The sequence below is a fragment of the Crotalus tigris genome, unplaced genomic scaffold (genome assembly GCF_016545835.1).
Source record: "Crotalus tigris isolate CLP2741 ecotype Arizona unplaced genomic scaffold, ASM1654583v1 scf7180000024370.6872682, whole genome shotgun sequence".
NCBI classification, from domain to species: domain Eukaryota; kingdom Metazoa; phylum Chordata; class Lepidosauria; order Squamata; family Viperidae; genus Crotalus; species Crotalus tigris.
Window position 1 is genome coordinate 3,803,289 of NW_024100540.1, and position 19,571 is coordinate 3,822,859.

The 19,571-nt window shown below is 40.8% G+C and overlaps 1 protein-coding gene across 3 annotated transcripts in view; it reads right to left on the reverse strand.

Moving 5' to 3' along the window:
• Window positions 1–210: 210 nt before the first annotated feature.
• RHBDF2 (rhomboid 5 homolog 2) overlaps window positions 211–19,571 on the reverse strand; it is an 83,799-nt gene continuing 64,438 nt past the window's right edge. For all 3 annotated transcript variants that reach the window (XM_039327988.1, XM_039327989.1, XM_039327990.1), the window contains 8 exons: window positions 18,616–18,777; window positions 17,887–17,996; window positions 17,247–17,310; window positions 15,762–15,856; window positions 13,609–13,684; window positions 12,872–12,972; window positions 11,689–11,842; window positions 211–1,664 (listed from right to left, as the gene is read on the reverse strand). In XM_039327988.1, coding sequence (XP_039183922.1) covers window positions 1,245–1,664; window positions 11,689–11,842; window positions 12,872–12,972; window positions 13,609–13,684; window positions 15,762–15,856; window positions 17,247–17,310; window positions 17,887–17,996; window positions 18,616–18,777 — 1,182 coding nt within the window. In that variant the 3' untranslated portion in view covers window positions 211–1,244. The remainder of the gene's footprint in view (window positions 1,665–11,688; window positions 11,843–12,871; window positions 12,973–13,608; window positions 13,685–15,761; window positions 15,857–17,246; window positions 17,311–17,886; window positions 17,997–18,615; window positions 18,778–19,571) is intronic.

Here is a 19,571-nt window from a genome sequence, read left to right on the forward strand (position 1 = left end):
ATTCTCAACCAAAGGCTCTAATAAATTACCACATATACACAGTAAGATTTTGGAATGCTTTGTTGCTTAGGGCAAAACAGTGAGTCAGAATTCTAAATTAACTGTGCTATGTAGCTACAGCAGGTTCTCTGAGATGATGTACCTCTAACTTCAACACTTCTAATTTAGGGTTAGAAATACATACACACAAAAACGTACATATACTCCTCGTAGAATTTAAGCTCATTTATTTAGACCAAAAATATTTTTTTTTACATTTCTCATTTTGTCACTAGAGAATCTGATTCCTTTCCTTTTAGAAAGGAATTATACTTCAAGTGTTCTTTTAAAGAAATTCCAGGTTGCTGTGTTACCAACCCAATGTAAATACTGGAATAACTACCTGCATTTCTTAACCGAGGACAAGGTGCCTTTAAAAGCAATGTTCTTGGTCAAAAAGTATTTGACCCTAGTGACATACAGAGATTGTGAACGTAAAACAAGAATTTGCATATAAAAATGCCCCTTGTACAAAAAGATGGGGTTTATTTTCACAGTACAATTCCTAGTACCATAAAAAGGCACTAAGGCAGGGAGGACTGCCACAAGGTCCAAGCACCATATTGTGCCAAAAGGCAGTAGGAAAGGAACCCCAAACCAAGATTTGCATGAAAAGGAGGGATTTCAAGTAGGAAAACATAGAAACTGGCAGATGGTCAATGGAAGCAGTTCAACAGGGTGTCCGTAGCTAATGCAATCTTTGAAAGTCATCGGCTGACCTCCATCTCACAAATGCCCAATCAGCCACACAGATGAAAGACATCTTTGGATTCTTTGCCAGTTCCTCAAAAGAAACTTGACCTCGAAGGCTGAATTCATGTCAGGGAGGAAACTCGGGAACAAAGCTTTACAGAGACTACCTTCTGATGCAAGGCACGTAAGTGGGAAATGTTCTGATAACAACCCCTGGTTTATACTCGTAACTCTCCAGGTAATGATTAATTGATGTTTAGGGTTGCCACAGAATTACACCTAGTTATATTTTACTCTGGACATCCGGAAGAATGTACACCTCACAAAAGGTGGCAGGGACTACCCACTTGCTTGGCTTCAGCACTTGGTGCATGCTGTTTCACGGATGACACTTAAAAATTCAAAATAGGAAACTGGAAACGAAAATGCTCTGCTTTACCCAGCCATAGCTGCCTCTGTCCTTGGTTCCTCAAAATCCTTTCTACTAAATCCACTTAAATGCTTCATCTTCATCAGTGCAAGGTCTGGTCCAAGTCATACTTCTCGCAAAACTTGGTTGTGAAAGGCAAGCAGGTTAGATATTCAGTCCAGTGCCAATTGATGGGATACACATACAGCCAGATCACAAGAGATGCAAACAAACCAACGAAGATCAGGAGTGAGACCATGATCATCACCCGTTTGCGATATTTGTCTGCAGTACCAAAAGTGATATAGGGCAGGAAAGCAAAAGAAAGTAATAGGCCACTGAGGAAACCAAATATGTGTGCAATATTGTCGATCCATGGCAGAAGACCGCAGGCGAAAAGAAAGAGGACAATCCCAGAAAGATTTAAAAAAGCCTTCCAGGGATTCTCTAGGACCTGCCAGCTCTGGAAGAGCTCCACAAAAAGACAGGCTAACAAGCCAAACTGGGATCCTGCTGGGCCCACCTAGGGGAGAAGGAAAAAAAATAATTATAGCAGGATATCTTTATTATATCGTATTTGTATATCCACCCATCTCGCATTAAAGTAACTCTGGGCAGTATAACAACACATAAAACAATTTTATATGTTTCTATTAATGTTCTTAATAGAATAATATATTTATTTACAGTACTTGTAAGTTATCTGCTAAGTGCAAGCAAACGTCTGTTGCATTCTGTATTTTGGTATACTTTTACATTAAAATGTGTATTGCTCAATATAAACAAATATTCTTGTTAACAGCTGTTTCTTCTTTCTGTAGTGAAAACTGGATGGCATTCACATTCAAACAAACAGAACAAAGCAACACTCAGAACTGAGTTTCTAAGGCTACATGAATATATTTCTGATTAAATGAATATAGACTCTGTCTAGGACTAGGACTTCTGAAGGATGCGTAGCACTATGGATTTATGGAATTCATGGGCTGCCCTAATTTGTCACAATTCTGGGTGCCTTGCCAAATAAAAGAAAAAGAATAACAGTTTAAAAACAAGGAACAGCACTGCTACCAAAAGTAACAAAAAAGAAGCTGACAACCATTCAAAACATCATACTTGCCCCCTCAATCCCAGAGCCTGGGGACCCAGCCAGGTTTTAAGGGCTCATTTAAAAAGGCCATAGTGGGAGTCATAGAATGGTGTTTCAGAAGGCAGGTGCCATGGCAGAAAAGAGTCCTTTAAGATGGCACTGCTTAATTGTTAGGTGCTGGAACATGCCAACTTGGTCAGAAACATCTGAGTTGGGCAAAATTAATGGTTCCTCAAAAAAAAAAAAAATCCCACATCAGAATTAAGATGCTCAGCTATAACAGGGAGTTTTATTTCTCGGTTTTCTACTAAGAAAACAAAAGTACGCACACATATACACAAACTTAAATGAAACATATTAGAAAGAAATTATATTAAGGGACTCGGGACTTTCTCCATTGGTAGGACTAAAGAGTTTGAAATGGGCTAGATATATTTGAAGATTCTACGGAACATAAATCCCTAAAGATTTGCCCAGTGTATAATATACCATAAGTACATGGGAGAGTCAGTGGCTCAGAATGTTGCCAACTCTTCCATTCTAAGTTTCCCTTACAGCGTACGTAGCCTATCCTCTGCTTCCTGGTACAAACATGCAAATACACACAAATGATACACAGGGAGAGCAGTATATGTGTGTACTAATCAGAATATGTCCATGTGTTGCTGTTTGTCTATGTGGGCCTAATCAAGGTAGATGCAGGTATGTGTCCTGTATATGTATATTTGAGACCCCAATCAGAGCAACACGTATGCATTTGCTGCTCTGATTAGGGTCTCAAATACACATATACAGGACACACATCTGCATCTACCTTGATTAAGCCGACACAGACAAACAGCAACACATGCACATATTTTGATTAGTACACATGTATAAACAAACAGATGCAACATATTACTGTTTAGTACAGTATTCAAAATACATGCCTCTTATGACCACTCCAGAAAAGATTTGGAAAGAATTTCAAAATCTGCGCACTGCATATTTTCCCTACCTTGTTATAAAGGCACAGAACACATTTGTTTGGCATGAATATTTGCTTTGCCTGTGAGTTTTTGCAGCATTTAAAATTCTAGAAAAGAACATTCACTGAACAAAATAAAAGAACCAGAATATAAACACAAGAATTTTCACTCATATATTTTCAAGCGTGGTTTGCTCATCTGTTTATTATGTTGGCTGATTTTTTTAAAAAAAACAACTTTAAGCAGAGTTGATCCTGGTTAATATCTGAATGGATGAAAAATAACGACTTTCATTTTATTAACAAGAAAACAAAATGGACATGTCATCTGGAATTGAATTTGACCCAAGGAGAATTTTCCTTTCAAGAAAAAGTGTAATTTTTAATTCTGTACCAGAAATTCCAGTCATATTGCACAGTGATTGCGAATATGAAATTTTACTTGATTATGGGAAAGGCTGAGTAAAGAGACCTATAGTTTGCAGGACACAGAAACATCATTGGAATTACTGTCATAAAAGATATTACAGGTAGTCCTTGACCTATGACCAAAATAGCCCAGCATTTTTGTTGATAAGTGAGACAGTTGTTAAGTGACTTTTGCCCCATTTTGCAACCTTGCCACAGTTGTTAAGTGAATCATTGCAGCTGTGACTTTGCTTGTCAGAATTTCCCAAACAGTGATCATGTGAACCCGGGATACTGCAATTGTCATAAATATGAGCCAGTTGACAAGCATCTGAATTTTGATGTTATGACCATGGGGATGCTGCAACGGTCAAAAATCACTAACTTTGAACGGTCACTAAACAAACTGTGGTAACTGTGGCTTATCTGGATACTACCATTCCCAGTTTCTACGTTTGCAAAAGAAAACTCAGAACATAGGAGAAAAGGACTATGCAATACATCACTATCCAGTAAAAGAATATAGTTACCTTGGTAGGCCATAAACTGAACTAGAGCCAACATGTGATGCAACTTCCCCCCCCCCCAAAAAAAGGAAAAAAACCTGGCCTATATCAATAGGAGTAAACTATCCAGTTCAAGGTAAGTAACTATTCCCCTCTAATCTGCGCTAGTCAGATTGTACCTAGAATACTGAGTCCAACTCTGAACAACATATTTTAGAAAGGAAACTGACAACCTAGAACAGGGCTTTTCAACTCATAGTATGCGTACCACCAGTGGTACTTTAGCACCTGGCAGGTGGTATGCAGCCCCTAGCCAAGAGTAGTGGGGGAGGGAACCAACTAAAGCTACGCCACACAGACCTGGAGGAGATCAGCTGGAGCTGCAGGGCTCGGCAGAAGCCCCAGGATTTGCACGCGTAGCTGCATGCTGGTAGGAGCTTCTGGCACACCCGGAAGAGAAAAGGAGGAAGAGGAGGCGGAGAGAGGAGAAGCTATAAAAGGAGCAGGTTTTGGCAGGAGAGGAAAAAAACACAGGGAGAAAGAGAGAAGAGAAGAGGCTTTTGTTAGCAAAGAGGTGAGAGAACGAGTGAATGGCCTTTGCATTTGCGAGCAAAGGGTGAGCGAAAGAGTGAGTGAGGGGCTTTTGCAAGCAACATGTGAGTGAATGGAGCAAGAGAAGCTTTTGCGAGCAACGTGTGAGTGAAAGCAAGAGAGAAGCTTGTGCAAGCAACGTGTGTGAATGAGCAAGAGAAGCTTGTGTGAGCAATGTGTGTGAAAGAGAGCAAGAGAAGCTTTTGCGAGCAACATGTGAGTGAATGAAAGCAAGAGTGAAGCTTGTGCGAGCAACGTGTGTATGAATGAGAGCAAGAGAGAAGCTTGTGCAGGTAACATGTGAGTGAATGAGAGCAAGAGAGAAGCTCGTGTGAGCAATGTGTTAGTGAATGAGAGTAAGCCAGAGGCTTTTGCTAGCAAAAGGTGAGGGGAGGTGCAAGTGGAGGGCGAGAGAAAAAGGGAAAAGTAAGGGGGAGAAGGGAAAAAGAAAAGAAAAGGCATTGACTTCTGAGTTCCACTGTTGCAGTAGGAAGGAAGCATTAACACTGAACCTCAACTTTTTACTTTTCCATAATATAAACTAGCCATTTCTATAACAACAAGTGAATCTAACCGGTAAAGCCCAAAATCCGCCCCCCCCTTTTTTAGTCATCAAGTTTTTGACATCTTGCTAAGCATTGGTGGTATTCGAATATTATCATGTCCTAAAAGTGATACAATCTGTGAAAAGGTTGAAAAGCCCTGACCTAGAACAGGGCTTTCCAAACTTTTTCCTTTATTACCCAAAGCCACTTATTTGATTTTTATCCAGTGTAGGTAAAACACTTTAAATCAATTTAAATGTCCCTGTAGTGATTGGGTAATGGGTTTGTGTGCCACTGCCCAAATAAAAATTACTTTTACCCAATTTGGGGTAATTTATCCAGGTTTGAGACGCACTAATCTATAGCATGTCCAAAACTGTGTGACCAAGGAGCTTGAAAGAAGAAAAAAAAGAGCAGTTAGATATGTTGGGTGTGTTTCACGTGTTCTTTGCTCAAGTTTAAACAGAAACCGTCTATCACCAATGCTGCTCTAGTAGATTTCTGCAATGGGCAGGGGATTGAGCTCCACGGTACTTCCCAATCCTTATGTTCTATGATCCATTCAGTATTCTAGGATGCAACATGCTGGAGAAATATTTATAATACAATACAATAGGAGGAGACAGGAGTAATAGGTATGTTTGCTGCCTTGAGTTATATATAAAGTAATAAACACCTACATGAAACTGTTGGGCAAAATCATCCATCACCACGGATGAGGTATCACTGGTACACTGACGATAGCCAGTTATATATCTCCATCCTGGATGAAGTAAGTGATGCTGTACTGTACTTTTGCAGTGTCTGGAGGCTGTGGGGGCCAGGAAGGGAACAATAAACTTCAGCTGAACCTTGATAAGATGGAGTGGCTCTGGGTGGGCCCCTCTGTATGTAAGAGTTTATCATCTTTGGATGGGGTTGCACTATCCCAGACAGACTGGGTGCGTAACCTGAAGGTCCTCCTGGACACACGGCTCCTGCTCAAAGAACAGGTGGCAACCGTGGCTATGTGGGCATGACTTTGTGTTGTGCACCACTTATACCTTTTCCTGGATAGGGAAATTCTCCAGTCACTCACTCATCCCCTGGTCATCTCTTGTTTGGACTATTACAACATGCTCTAGATGAGGCTACCCTTGGAAAGTGTCCAGAGGCTTCAGCTGGTATTGAATGTGGCCAGGCGAACAATTTTAGGTGCCCAAAGAAGGGTGCATGTAACACCTTTGTTCTGTGAACTACATTGGTTGCTAGTTTGCTTCCAGGTCCAATTCAAAGTGTTGGCTGCGAGCTATAAAGCTCTAGGGAATCATCTTTGTTGCATTACATTGGTTCATCCCACCTGGTCAGGCAGGGGAGGTATGTTGCAAACCCTGTCAATTAAAGAACTCCAACTGGCAGACTCTAGAAAGAGAGTCTTTTCTGCCATTGCCCCTGCCCTGTGGAATATTCACCCCCTCCTGGAGGTGAGGCAGTCCCCCCCCCTCTCCTGGCCTTCTGAAAAGCAGTTAAATAATTTCTGAGACTTCCTTTGTGGGACCCAGAGAAGCATGCAGCTGTAGGCTGGCTGGTGCCCCGAGAGCCCTCCCTTCGCCTTTTAACTAATTTTAAACAGTGTTTAATCATGCTTGCCTCTTTTTAAATTTCTAAATTTTTAATTTTTATGTACTGTTTTTATATTTTAAAATATCTTTATATTTTATTGTACACTGCCCAGAGTTCCTCTCTGATGGAGATGGGCAGTTCCAAAATGTGAAAAATAATGAATAAATTAATAAAAGTGGTATTAAAATCTAATAAAAATAAATTGCCGTGCCCCAACAAATTAGAAAACTAAAAGATAATAACAGTATTCTCATGCCCAGGAGACAGAGTATCAGCTGAAGGACTCCTATCTTAAGTTATGCTAAAATAAATTAAGGGTGGAACATTATCATAGTTTATCAGTTTAAAAGATGGGGCATGATCATGATGCTATAGTATCACTGGAAGAGGGATATGCAAGGGTTATCCATGAGTTGGCACTTTGTTGCCTTATGTTCCCAACAAAGCAGCATCTGAGAAGTGGCTGGTGCTGTTGAAGGGATTAGAGAAATGATCTCCTTTACAGCCTGTTAGAACTTCAGATTAGCCAACAATCTCTTACATCCCGTCAAAAGGCATGGGTACTATCATGTGAAAAGAAAAACAGACCCAATACGTGCTGGCCCACCACATGGGAGACAGAAAACTACAGTGCTTTTAGGAGAATATTATCTTGTCCCAAATCTGCCAGATAGAGAATAAGGCAGATCATCCATGCCTGTAGATCAATAAAAGGAAACCTATCTATCTATGCAAAATATTTGCTACTATTTTTTTACTGAAACAACTGGACCTTTTTCAGGATCAGAAAACAAAGGTAGCTACTTTAGCGAGTTGCCATGATCCTAAAAACAAAGATGGATTCTTCAGTGAGCTGCCAACAGGTGCTGCCTTCATACTGTAAAGCACCTTTTCAAAGTCAAATCTGAAGCACTGCATAGCCCCAGAACTTTACTTACCCTGATTTTTTTGGAATTACACCCCACCCTTTGCTATGTGAAATCTGTCATCTTACACAAATTCTGACAAATTTGCTTGAAAAAAAACGAGACAGAGGAAGCATGTGCGAAATATGGCTTCTGAAATTCTTTTCAACTGTTTTACAAACAATAGCCATATGAGACTTCTGTATTTGCTCTGTCTGCAGAGTGCCTCCGTGTGTGTGTGTGTGTGTGCGTGCGTGTGCGCGCGCACGTGTGCAGATGCATGAATTGCATAAGAAGGAATTCATCAGAGCAGATGAATCTCTGTGTTTCATGTGGTGTTTGTTTGTGTGTGTATGCATATAACAAAATGTGTGGATGACCTTGGGGATGAGGGGAAGAGATGCTGTCAATCAGACGAGGCAAGAGCCCTCAGTGATTTAATTGTCAGAGGAAGACATTTAGGAAGGACACAATCGTTCAGGCGATTAAAAGTGGTAGCAGGAAGTTCTCTACTTTCAGACTTGCAAGATTCTGTTAATGTAGCCGTATAATAAAGTAGAATGAGCTCATCTGAACACGTTTGGTTTAACTGAGAGGGCTGACAGTGCATGTTCTGGATCATCTGTGCTCCATTCTTGGTCAGGAAGGAGCTACTTGGAACAGAGGAGTTTGTGGCATCCTGAGCTGTTTCTCCCAGAAAGTATACATTGGGAATGTTTTCTGGATTTTTTTTTCCTCCACAAATGTTAGTCCATTTGTAACTTGATCTGTCTTTTGCTTTCTACTCCCCCCCCCCCCCGGAAATTTGGTCTTGTTCCTTTCCGTTTATCTTGCAGGCTGACAGACAACACCTGGGCCAACATTGCACTGGATTGGAAAGGCTGCTGAGCCTCCCTCGTTTTTATGGAGGTTGTGGTTTGAAGTACTTAACGACCAAAGGCTCTCAGTTACAAGTTTGCAACTAGTATGTAAGATGCTAGGCTTCCACTGGTTCAGAGAGCTATGCATCACATCTTGTATATTGTTTGGTTGCTTAGGCTACTTGGAAGGGAAAGGGAAAACCCAAGGGGGGGGGGTTGTTTCCATCGGCTGGCGCAGCCCTTCAGCCAACCTTCCAGTCTTCTCCACTCCCTTTCAAATCAGCAGCTGAAGCTGAATCAGCACTTCCTTTTGTTGCCACATGTCAGCAATGACATCATCAGATGCCCTCCAGCTTCCCACTCTGTGCTGGGCCAGAAATCAGATGGCAGCTGCCCAGGCCAGTTGACTCACCAGCCACGTGCCAAGAACAAGGAGGAATGGTGGGGGGAGGGAAATGAGACAAAGGGAAAACTGCTCCTGATCAAGAGAATTTGGCAGAGCTGGGCCAAAAGTTGCTTAGTGCTCTTTCTGAAAACTTTCCCTAATGAATGTATTTCTCGGTAACAAAGAGGTCCAGATTCCTGCCCACCGAAAAATAACAGATTATACCAAGGGTGTCAAACTCGCAACGTCACGTGACGCGTCGTGACATATCGCGATTTTTTTTCCATTGCCGGCAATGGGGTGGGTGTGGTTTCGGCATGACACATCTGGCCTGTGGGCCGGCCGTTTGACACCCCTGGATTATACTGTTCTTCTTGTTCTCTCTCTCTCTCTCTCTCTCTCTCCCTCTCCCTCCCTCCCTCCCTCCCTCCCATCTCCATTGTGCTTTTCCCCAACTAGGGCCCCAAATCCAATCTTTAGCCAGCTAACTTGGGCCACTTCTCTGATTAATAGAAACCATATGGTATACAAGTCCTCTCCCTCCTCCCCCCAAAACTATTATTAAATTTCAAAGAAAGATAAAACGCAAGGTAATAATAAAAAAGGAAGGGGCTCAAAGTGGGAAAAAGTTAAAAAGTGACCAAACAAGGAAAAGGGATTAAAAAAGAATAACTTCTCATTTTCTCCAGTACAGTTACAAATATATAATAAAATAATATCTGTTATATTTCTATCATCATAACAAATCTAATCAAATCCTAAAACCAAAACTTTATTTACAACTTATTGCAATCCTGACGTCCTGACAACCTGAAAGCAGGAAACAAAGACACATTCAGTAACACAAACCAGATCCAGTCTTCCAGCCACACAACATGCCTTACAATTTATTAATTGATTAATCATATTTCTATCCTGCCACAGCCACGGGGTTCAGAGTGGCTCACAAAAGTCAGAAAGTAAAATAAAATATTGAAACACAAGGATAAGAGAAACAAAGCCCAAACATAGTGTATGGCATTAACCCTCAAAAGTTCTCTGGATAAGCTCTGATTTATTTTTTTATGTTTTGGAAGATGGAAAATGTTGCTAGCAGAGAAATCTGCAATAGGAGATCCTTGCAGAGGGCTGGCCCCATCACTGAAAGACAAAGACTTTTTAGCTTCCTGACCTCCTGAATATGAGGGACAACCACAAGGTTGTCAAGAAACTGATTCCAGTCAGTCATTCAGTTTCCTTGCCACTATGGATGGCAAGAAATGACATCTCATATTTAAGTAGTCTTATCTCTGTTTACTGTGTGGCACAATGGCTGAGGACCTGCGGTGACTAATGGAACTTCAACCCATTACACACATGGGTCTTGAACCTGGACTGTCAGTTTTTCAGCTGACAAACTCAGTGTCTTAACAAATTATATGTTCAAAATATGCAAATGTGAATAGATAAATAATTACTGCTTCTACAGGAACTATTATTGCATTCTATATTTTCATGTTGGCCACATGATGATGGAAACATCTCTCAGACAACACAAGCTCCTTCGGCTGAGAATTGGACATGAGCACTGCCCCTTAGAGTCAGTCATGACTAGATAGCAGAAAACTAAAGCTTTATCTCTGTTTACTAAACTGGGATGCCAACAACAGTTATGGTCCTGCCAAACACCTTTTGTACATTCCTTCCCTTTTGCATGCTAACAAGATCAAAAGTTTTGGGTTAAGAACACTTCCTTTTTATATCCACACTGGAAAGCTATAATTATTTCAGTATGTGATACTCACTTCAAAACTATGACTTCATTTTCAGAAGTGATCAAAAGTCTTTAACCATAATATCACCCTTTGGAATTAAGGGAAAGCTGTAATTAACTGTAATTTGCTGGCTTGTTTTTCAGTTTCATGAAATGATTGCATTCTCAACCTGAACCATTGTTCATGTCTCAAATGATTACCAGAGCATATGATTGTCTGATCAAAGCCAGCATGGAGACAGAGAAAGAAGGGAATATGTATGAGAAAAAGATAAATTCAGTAGTTATACAGTAAGTTTTTAAAAGCCATTTCTTCTTATTGTTCATATGCTGCCTTTTGCTCATGTAGAGCAAATGTAGAACCTACTTTTACATCAGTGCCCTGTAAACAAAACAGTACTCTCAAACAGTGACCTCAAATATTTCAGAATCTAAACGCTGTGTATTTATATCATAGTGATAAAAGGAGCTTAACTCCAAATAACATCATGGCCACCTGTATGTGATTTTACTGGCAGTTGCAAAAGTGGTTTGCTTTCCCAGTCTAGTTTACAACCTTCACATTTTCTGGTCTCCCATACTTGTAGTAACCCGAATTGATCTGGCTTAGCTTTTTGAGATCAACCTATGTCAGCTGCATGCTGCCAATTATTCGGGAGACAGCACAGTTGGGTCGTACCAAAGTGATCTTTTTACTAGTCTTATTTCTATATTCCTTTGCTATAAGAATTTAGTACTGGATGCAAAGCATTCTTGTTGGTTTTTTACAGTGATCAAGTTCTCCTAATGCTACTGACTTTGATGATTTAATAGCATTTTCAAATTTGGGGGCTGCAGAACATGATCCAGTGCACCTGGGGAATATTTATTTTAAGCTCATTCATACAACTATAAGAAGATTCTCCTTCGGCGGAAAAGCCCAGCAATGCCTTTACCTCTGCCCTGTAGGGTAGGAAGATGGCACTAGCCAGATTGCCTGTGATGCCACTGAGGACGAAAATGATAGTGATACGAAGCCAGCCTGCCAGCTTTTCCAAATCTCTGAGCACTGTCATTTGGAAGATCACAGACACCAGACAATGGATAATCCTATGGGAGATAGACAAATGAATCAAAGTTCCCCATTGTTTCAAAAAAAGAAAAATAGCCTTTCTCCTTCACCTCTGCACACAATACTAGTCTGGACAATGTTACAGTAGCACATCATGAACCCACACAACCATTCCCATCATTCTTACAGCTGAAATGGAGGGGGTGTGGAGAGACGCAGCTTGAAAAGTGAGAATCAGCTGATGTGTGGAAAGGCCATGAAGTCCACTTAATTCATTCAGTAGAAACAAAAAGTCAGGATATTTTTGAAGGGCTATACTTGCTCAAGCCAATTATCAGAAAGGATCAAGGACTAGAATAGAATAGAATAACAGAGTTGGAAGGGACCTTGGAGGTCTTCTAGTCCAACCCCCTGCTTAGGCAGGCAGGAAAGCCTATACCATTTCAGACAAATGGTTGTCCAATCTCTTCTTAAAAACTCCAGTGTTGGAGCACCCACAACTTCTGGAGGCAGGTTGTTCCATTGATTAATTGTTCTAACTGACTAAATTCTAAGGTATTTTATTTTTAAAAAAGCTCTGATTGTATAACCATCCTATTTCATTAATGATATTTTAGATAGGGTGTGGGTGTCACCTTTTGACTGGGATCATCCCATTTCTATTGCTTCCTTTATATTTTCCCACTTCCATTAATCTCTCCCTAAGATATTAAAGTGCAGAATAGTTGCACAGCGTTTCTTGACTGCTGATGCTGAAACATTTCTGTCTGGAAGTAACTTATGAATGCTTGCAGTACAAAGCCAGGAAAGACGAGGCCTGAATCTGTTAGGTAGGCCTCATTTGTAGCTTTTTGGCTCTGATCAACAACATTTTCTGACCCCTCTCCCCGCCCGCAGACAGAAAATCAGACAAGCAGCAAAGGAAAACTAAACAAATAATGAGAGATAAGATACTGAGATTCCCAGTGCAAAAGTATAGACAGAACAAAAACACAAAAGGTGGTATCAAAGCATCAAATCTCTCTCTCTCTCCCTCTCTCTCTCTCTCTTTTTTTTTTTTTGCTTACCCTGCATGAAGGAATAAAGACAACCAGAGCCTGTAGAACTGATCTGGAATCTCTGGGTTAAGAAATGGTAAGAGGCCACACACTTCACCCATGCAGTGAACCTGGAACAGAAAGAAAAAAAGACTTTAAAGTATGTAGATAACCCTTGTCCAACCTGCTGCTGGCCAGTCATGGACTACATCTTCCAGAATTTCCGGCTATTGTGACAGGAAATATTGAAGACCACACCAGATTTTAGAGGAATGGGATGTAATAAGCAGCATTAAAACACTGGTCTTGCTTCTTGACTCAGTAGGACTCAACGATACCTGAGATTTATTGCTGACCATACTAGCTCTCTTTTCAATTTACCACAATGCTTTCTAGCAGTGTGATGCCAAGGCATTTTTTCAAAGCCTGCATTGACCTGCTTGGCACTACCTAGCTTATGGATATTTAATAGAAAAGCCAAGGCAGCATCTGTGAACCTTGCTGAGACACTTAGGTCTAGCAACTACTTAAGAGGTCAGATTCTGATGCTGTCCCTCCTCTGAAGCTCTTTAGCCCTTTTTCAAACAAGAAATAATATTCTTCTAGCCTTACTCTACAAATACAGGGCAAACATTTGACATCGACACATCTTGGGATAGCCTTTCCCATATCGGATTCCCACTAAATGATCCAGCTGCTGGGATCTGAAGTTCAACTCCCCTTGAAAGTGTCAAAAATAAGGAAAGCTGCCTGAGGACATTACTTGCCTGTGAACAAAGAGTTGCTTCTTCATGGAAGTGGCCATGCATGAACTCACAGTACTCCCGAGTTGTGATCTCACAGCTAATATAAAGAGAGTGATAGAGTCAGTTTCATTCATCATCTCTTCTTTTATCTTGATTTCAGGGGTATGGATTTTAGTTGCCCTATCTTTACAATTGCAAGTTTATATTTGTATTTAATTTCCTTCTTGTAAGCCACTCTGGTTGTTTATACGAGTTAAAAAAACTGGGCACATATTTAAAACTACCAATGTGCAAAATGTTTTGAATTCAAAACACTCGTTCAAACTTATAACAGCAATTTTAGATAGTTTGGAAATCCTTTCAGCTTCAAAGATTCAAAAGGTTGCTTTGAGCCTGAAAGGCTTTCCAAGATGGTCAGAGCACAAGTTTCATGCTTGAGCCTGGAACAATTCAATTTCAAATCATTGTACAACTCAACGATCAATAATAATTTAGCTACTAATTTTCAATTCTCCATTAAAATATGATGGAATGTAGTGAGGAAGTGGATCCCCAGGAGGGAGAGGATGCAATCCAGATCAGCAAGAGGCTATTCAATCCAAATGTCCATGGAGATTCTCAGTCATCCAGGTATGGTTGTCCCAAAGATGCTTTTTTTCAGGAGGCAACTGGACTTTCTTGTGTTTTTTTTTGAAGACGTTTCGCTTGTCATCCAAGAAGCTTCTTCAGCTCTGACTAGATGGTGGGGAGTGGAAGGATTTATATTGCTTGCAGACACTGGTCCTTTGGATTCCTCTAGAGCAGTGCTCTTCAAACTTGGCCCTGTTATGACTTGTGGACTTCAACTCCCAGAATTCCCCAGCCAGGCACGTTGAAGTCGACAACTTGGCTGTTGGGGATGAGTCTCTGTTGTCTGAATCTCAAACTGAAGCACAAATGGATCCTGTGGTCTGCAAAGCAATATAAATCCTTCCACTTTCCACCATCTAGTCAGAGCTAAAGAAGCTTCTTGGATGAGAAACGAAACATCTTCAAAAGAAACACAAGAAAGTCCAGTTGCCTTCTGAAAAAAGCACCTTTGGGACTCAATCCAAGTGTTATGCGTGAGAGAAAGAGGATGAAGACAGTCCCTCCCTAATAGTCCACAGAGAGTAAATACAGATATAGGAGTGCTCAGTCTGGCAAGATTTTGTCTCTAAGTGTAAAACAATAAAGAACACTGCTTGGAAGAAGCACCATGTGTCATTCTTGGTTTTGGGCCTGACAAAGCTCCTGTCTTGCACAATCAAGATTTGGGTTAATGATCACAAAACAGCCATTGTCCACACTGTTAAAGCCTGATAGGATTTGAGGGCAACATCTGAAGGGCCGTAGATTCCCTCATCTATTTAGCAAAGACTGTCCCATCATCATATTCAAAGAATACTATGTGATGTAAACATAGCTATGATATTTTTCAAGTACATTTCTAAATATGACAACAAAAACAAAACTCATAACCCACTTTAACCATCTTGGCCAAGTCTAGGAAAACAGCATTATTTGTTCTCACCTTATGCAAATCAAACCTAAATTATACTTCATTCAAGATGACTTTATTTCAAGTTCAATGCATCCAACTGAATTCTCAGATAGCTTCTTAATTGCCTTCAGATCAGTTCTGCTCTAGAATGTCTCTAAGCATTTTAAAGTAACAAATTTTATTAGGGCATAAACTCTCTTAATCAGATGCATTAAGATCACATAGAGCAAACTCTGTTAGATGAAATGTTGCTAAATAAGGAACCTTTTGTGAGAGTTTAGAGATTGAATTAGACATAACAAAGTCTCACTGAAATTAATGGGGCTTAAAATAGCTTGGTGACTAATTGTCTCAATGATTTCAGTGTTTCTAATGAGTAATATGGTCTGTATTCTAAAATAATAGTAACAGACTCAAATGCTGCATTAAACAGCAGATCTGAACAATAAAACTTGAACAATACTAAGGTATGTTTTTTTCATTTTAAATATGCATGCTAATCAAATACACTTTACCTCAATAACATTGCTGAGGGAATTATGAGAAACTTTCTACATGGGCAGGCTTTAACATTGATCCCCAAATGGAACAAAAACAGTTTCATGGTTGCTAAAAACAATACTTAGATGTTCCCCAATTCACAAGCATTTACCTGCCTTTGGTTCCAATGCAGCATGGCCTTCCTTTAATATCACAGTCCATATGCAAGAAACCAGTGTGGTTACTTTTGACCTGATCAGTACATATCTGTAAATAAAAGAAGTTCACAATTAAAGAGAAAAAGGGATGGGGGAAGTACACCCAATGTCATTTTAATTTTGCATAGCTGACTATAGTTATATTTTAGGCTATGGAAAAATAAGAACACCACCACCAAGACAACATCCCAAGATAGCAGACAAATAGTTAATACAGTTTGTACATTTTGTTGAAATGTACTCAGAAAACAAGGATTCCTACTGACTTGTTTGCATGGAAAAGTGGACTGGGGTATGGCTATATATGTGGACACTTCTGCACACACATGCTACATAGAAACATACATCTGAAGTTCCTACATTCCAACCGAAGAGAATATCTGTGGTGCAGGGTTGAACTGTGGAATCCTTAGTGTTCTCTGAGCTTGGTTGTTTGCTTGTAAACATTTCACTACCTGACTATGTAACATTATCCAAGGAATGAGGGGAAGAGATGCTACCTAGGAAATGGAGAAGAGAAGCAGAAGTCTCGGTAGCTTACTGGTCAGAGAAAGTAACTTAGAGAGGCTACACCCTAACTGATCAGTTACATTAAAAATGGCTATGGGAAGTTTGTACTTTCAGACTTGCAAGATTCTTACAATTAAGTAAGTCTGGTTTACCTGGGAGGGCTGACAGCTAGTAAGTGTAAGGTTTGCTCCGTGTTTATGTTCAGCAGCTTGTCCTGCCAGTTTGAGCGGGGAGTATGGTTTTCTTCTCAATATTTTCTTGTTTGCTGCTTGATGTTGGCAACATCCATATAAGCAGGGATTAACACTGGACACCAACACTCACTAGCACTGATGATGTTACCTAGTTGGGTAATGAAACATCTAAAGCAAAGAGCCAAGCTCAGATAGCACCAGGGACTTCACAGTTCCTACACTGCAATTTTGCTTCTACACACTTTCCTTTCATTTTTTTCCTAGTTTGCGTGGTTCAAGAAACTCTTTTGCTACAATTCAGCCTTTCACTCCATGTAAGAAGTACACACAGGGCACCAAAATCCACCCTGTTTGAATTTGATAAATGGGTATTACTTAGGAAAAAAAACCATGCATGCATGCGCGCAGGAAATCACAGTTCCTTCTCTCATTAGGCAGATTCTTCTATGAAGCAAACTGTGCTGCACCAGGTAACCAGGCAAACAAGCAGCTCAAACAGTTTCCTCCTTTATTACCCTCACATAAAATCATTTTCAGCCAACACAGAAATTAGTGAGACAATTAACAGCGGTGACATTTAAGCCCCATTAATCTCAGTGAGACTCAGTTCTTTCAAAGGAAGAGAAGAAGGGAGGGAGGGAGGGAGGGAGGGAGGAAGGAAGGAAGGAAGGAAGGAAGGAAGGAAGGAAGGAAGGAAGGAAGGAAGGAAGGAAGGAAGGAAGGAAGGATCTTTACTGGCCACTTGGTGATGTCATCTGGCCAGAGATGAGGTGGATTTGAAGCTGGCTCCTCACAGGTCCTGTTGGAAGACAAACAGCAGTGAAGAGTTAGAAATGCCCTAACACAATGATGGCGAACCTATGGCATGCGTGCCAGAGGTGGCACTCGGAGCCCTCTCTGTGGGTACGCTTGCTGTTGCCCCAGCCCCGCCTCCCCCCATGGCCCCCTCCTCACCAGCAGCCCCCTGGAGGACAATCATCCCCAGGCGCGGCCTGCGTGGAGCAGTTCAGCCAAGGACCTGACAGCCAGGCAGCAGGGACAAGACGATGCCCTCATGCGCTGTCATGCACAGATGATCCTCCGGGGCACGGGCGGTGGACATGGCCACCATGGCGTTGCAGGGCTGCCTGGGCAATCTGCAGTGGCCATGGAGGTGGTGGGTGGTCCTGTGGGTAGGTGGAGGCAGGACAGAGCAAGGGTGGAGTGGGTGGGTCATGGGGTGGAGCAGGGGTGGGCTGGGGGCAGGACAGTTTTTGGGTACTCGGTCTCTAAAAGGTTCGCCATCACTGCCCTAACATCTTACATTCCATGCTTCCCCCTCTCATCTTATTCATAATGCACAAGACATTTGCTGAGGTGAAGATATATGTCTCACCTGGGATCCTGAGAACAAACTGCTCCTGATAGCCTACTCCAACTTGAATTGGTGGGGTCAACAGCTGGTGGATTATAGTCTGGCCACTTTACGAATGTGGCCAATGTTTCCTATAGAGGAAAAAAATGAGTTTGTAAACTATGAACCACAGCATCCACAAGTAATATTTCTGTAATACACATTCAGATTTTTAAAGGAATAAAAATCCCATCAGAAGTCTGCTCGTATAATTTTCTCCCACGTATGTGATCTCCCTTATGACCATGATCATTATCAATGAGGATGTTATTTAAGTAACTACCCTTTAACAAAGTATTCAGTAGAAGAAAAATAAAGACTAAGAAAAAAGAAAATGAAAACGTGGAGGGGGCTTTCAATTATTACTCAAATTTGCAGTAATTATATTAATTACATGACTAGGTATAGCCCATAAAAATTGAGAATTATGGAAATGATAACAATATTTGAAAGGAAATTGCTACAATCAAATTTGTTCATTTTAGTACATCGGCTTTTCCTCTGCCTTATTTCCAGAAAACAGTGGTCACTGGCCTCACAGGAAAAAAAATGGCGGAATTAAATCATGATCCTCAAAGCTCATGAAAGTCATACAGAAGCTTTCTTCAACTTGAAACCTACTGGTTGGGAATTCTGGAAGATGTAGTCCCAACTCATTCTAAACCCCAGTCTGAAGGAGGTCATTATCAGCAGTCAGAATTGTGCCCTTACCGAGCAATCCTCACGCAAAGTCTGAACACAACCAGAGTTATCATTCTGGACACAGCAGCCAGAGTGACGCTCTTTCTCCCTCTCTTTCTGGACCAGCTTCTCAATCTGTTGGTCCTTCCGGATACAGGGGGAGAACTTGGCTCCCAGATGGATCAAATCAATCTGAAATAGAAAGCGATAATGTGAAAAGCACTCAAGGAACAAGGATTTTGCCATGTAACGTCTCCCCACATCCCAATGAGTGGTGGAGGACTTTAGAAAAAGCCAGGCATACTGAGATGACACAAAGTACTAAGCTTCATTTTCCTTTTTGTGACTGTAGATGGATTGCTATGCATGTTCCATAACAGTAATAAACATAAAAGTGCCAACTATAGTTTCTTCCTCTTCTGAGTTCCATGAAAAGTTTGGATTAAGTAGAAACATGTGTTGGGCATTCCAGAACATGTGCATGTGTCCCCTTCCTTACAACTCTTATATATAAGTGTAAAACGTTCTCTCCTCTTCTTGAGAATTTCGTGGAGTAGTTAAAATTCTCAGTGGGCACCTAAATATTTCTTTTCTTGGCACATATCCTCAGTTAAGGTTGAAAAATATATGAGGGAAATGGAGCATCTGATGCCAAGATGGAAAATACACCCACTGATGGGGAGCAGTCTAATTTTCATGTGTTGTAGCTAGTGATCATATAATACACATGTCTCTAATGGGAAGAATGGGCAACCTGTCAGCACCATGCAGCTCCCATCTGTTTTTTTAAATCTGCAGAGCCTGCAAAATCACACTATAAAATCTGATGACAAGTTACTGAACTACAGCTTGTTTGCTGAGAAGAGAATCTTCCTAATTGTAGTTTAGCAACATCTGAAGAGTGATAGGGTCTCTATCTCTGCTCTCGCTGGTTACAATCAAGTCAGACCAGGAAGTTACAGACTTCTCATTTGGAGTAGCACATG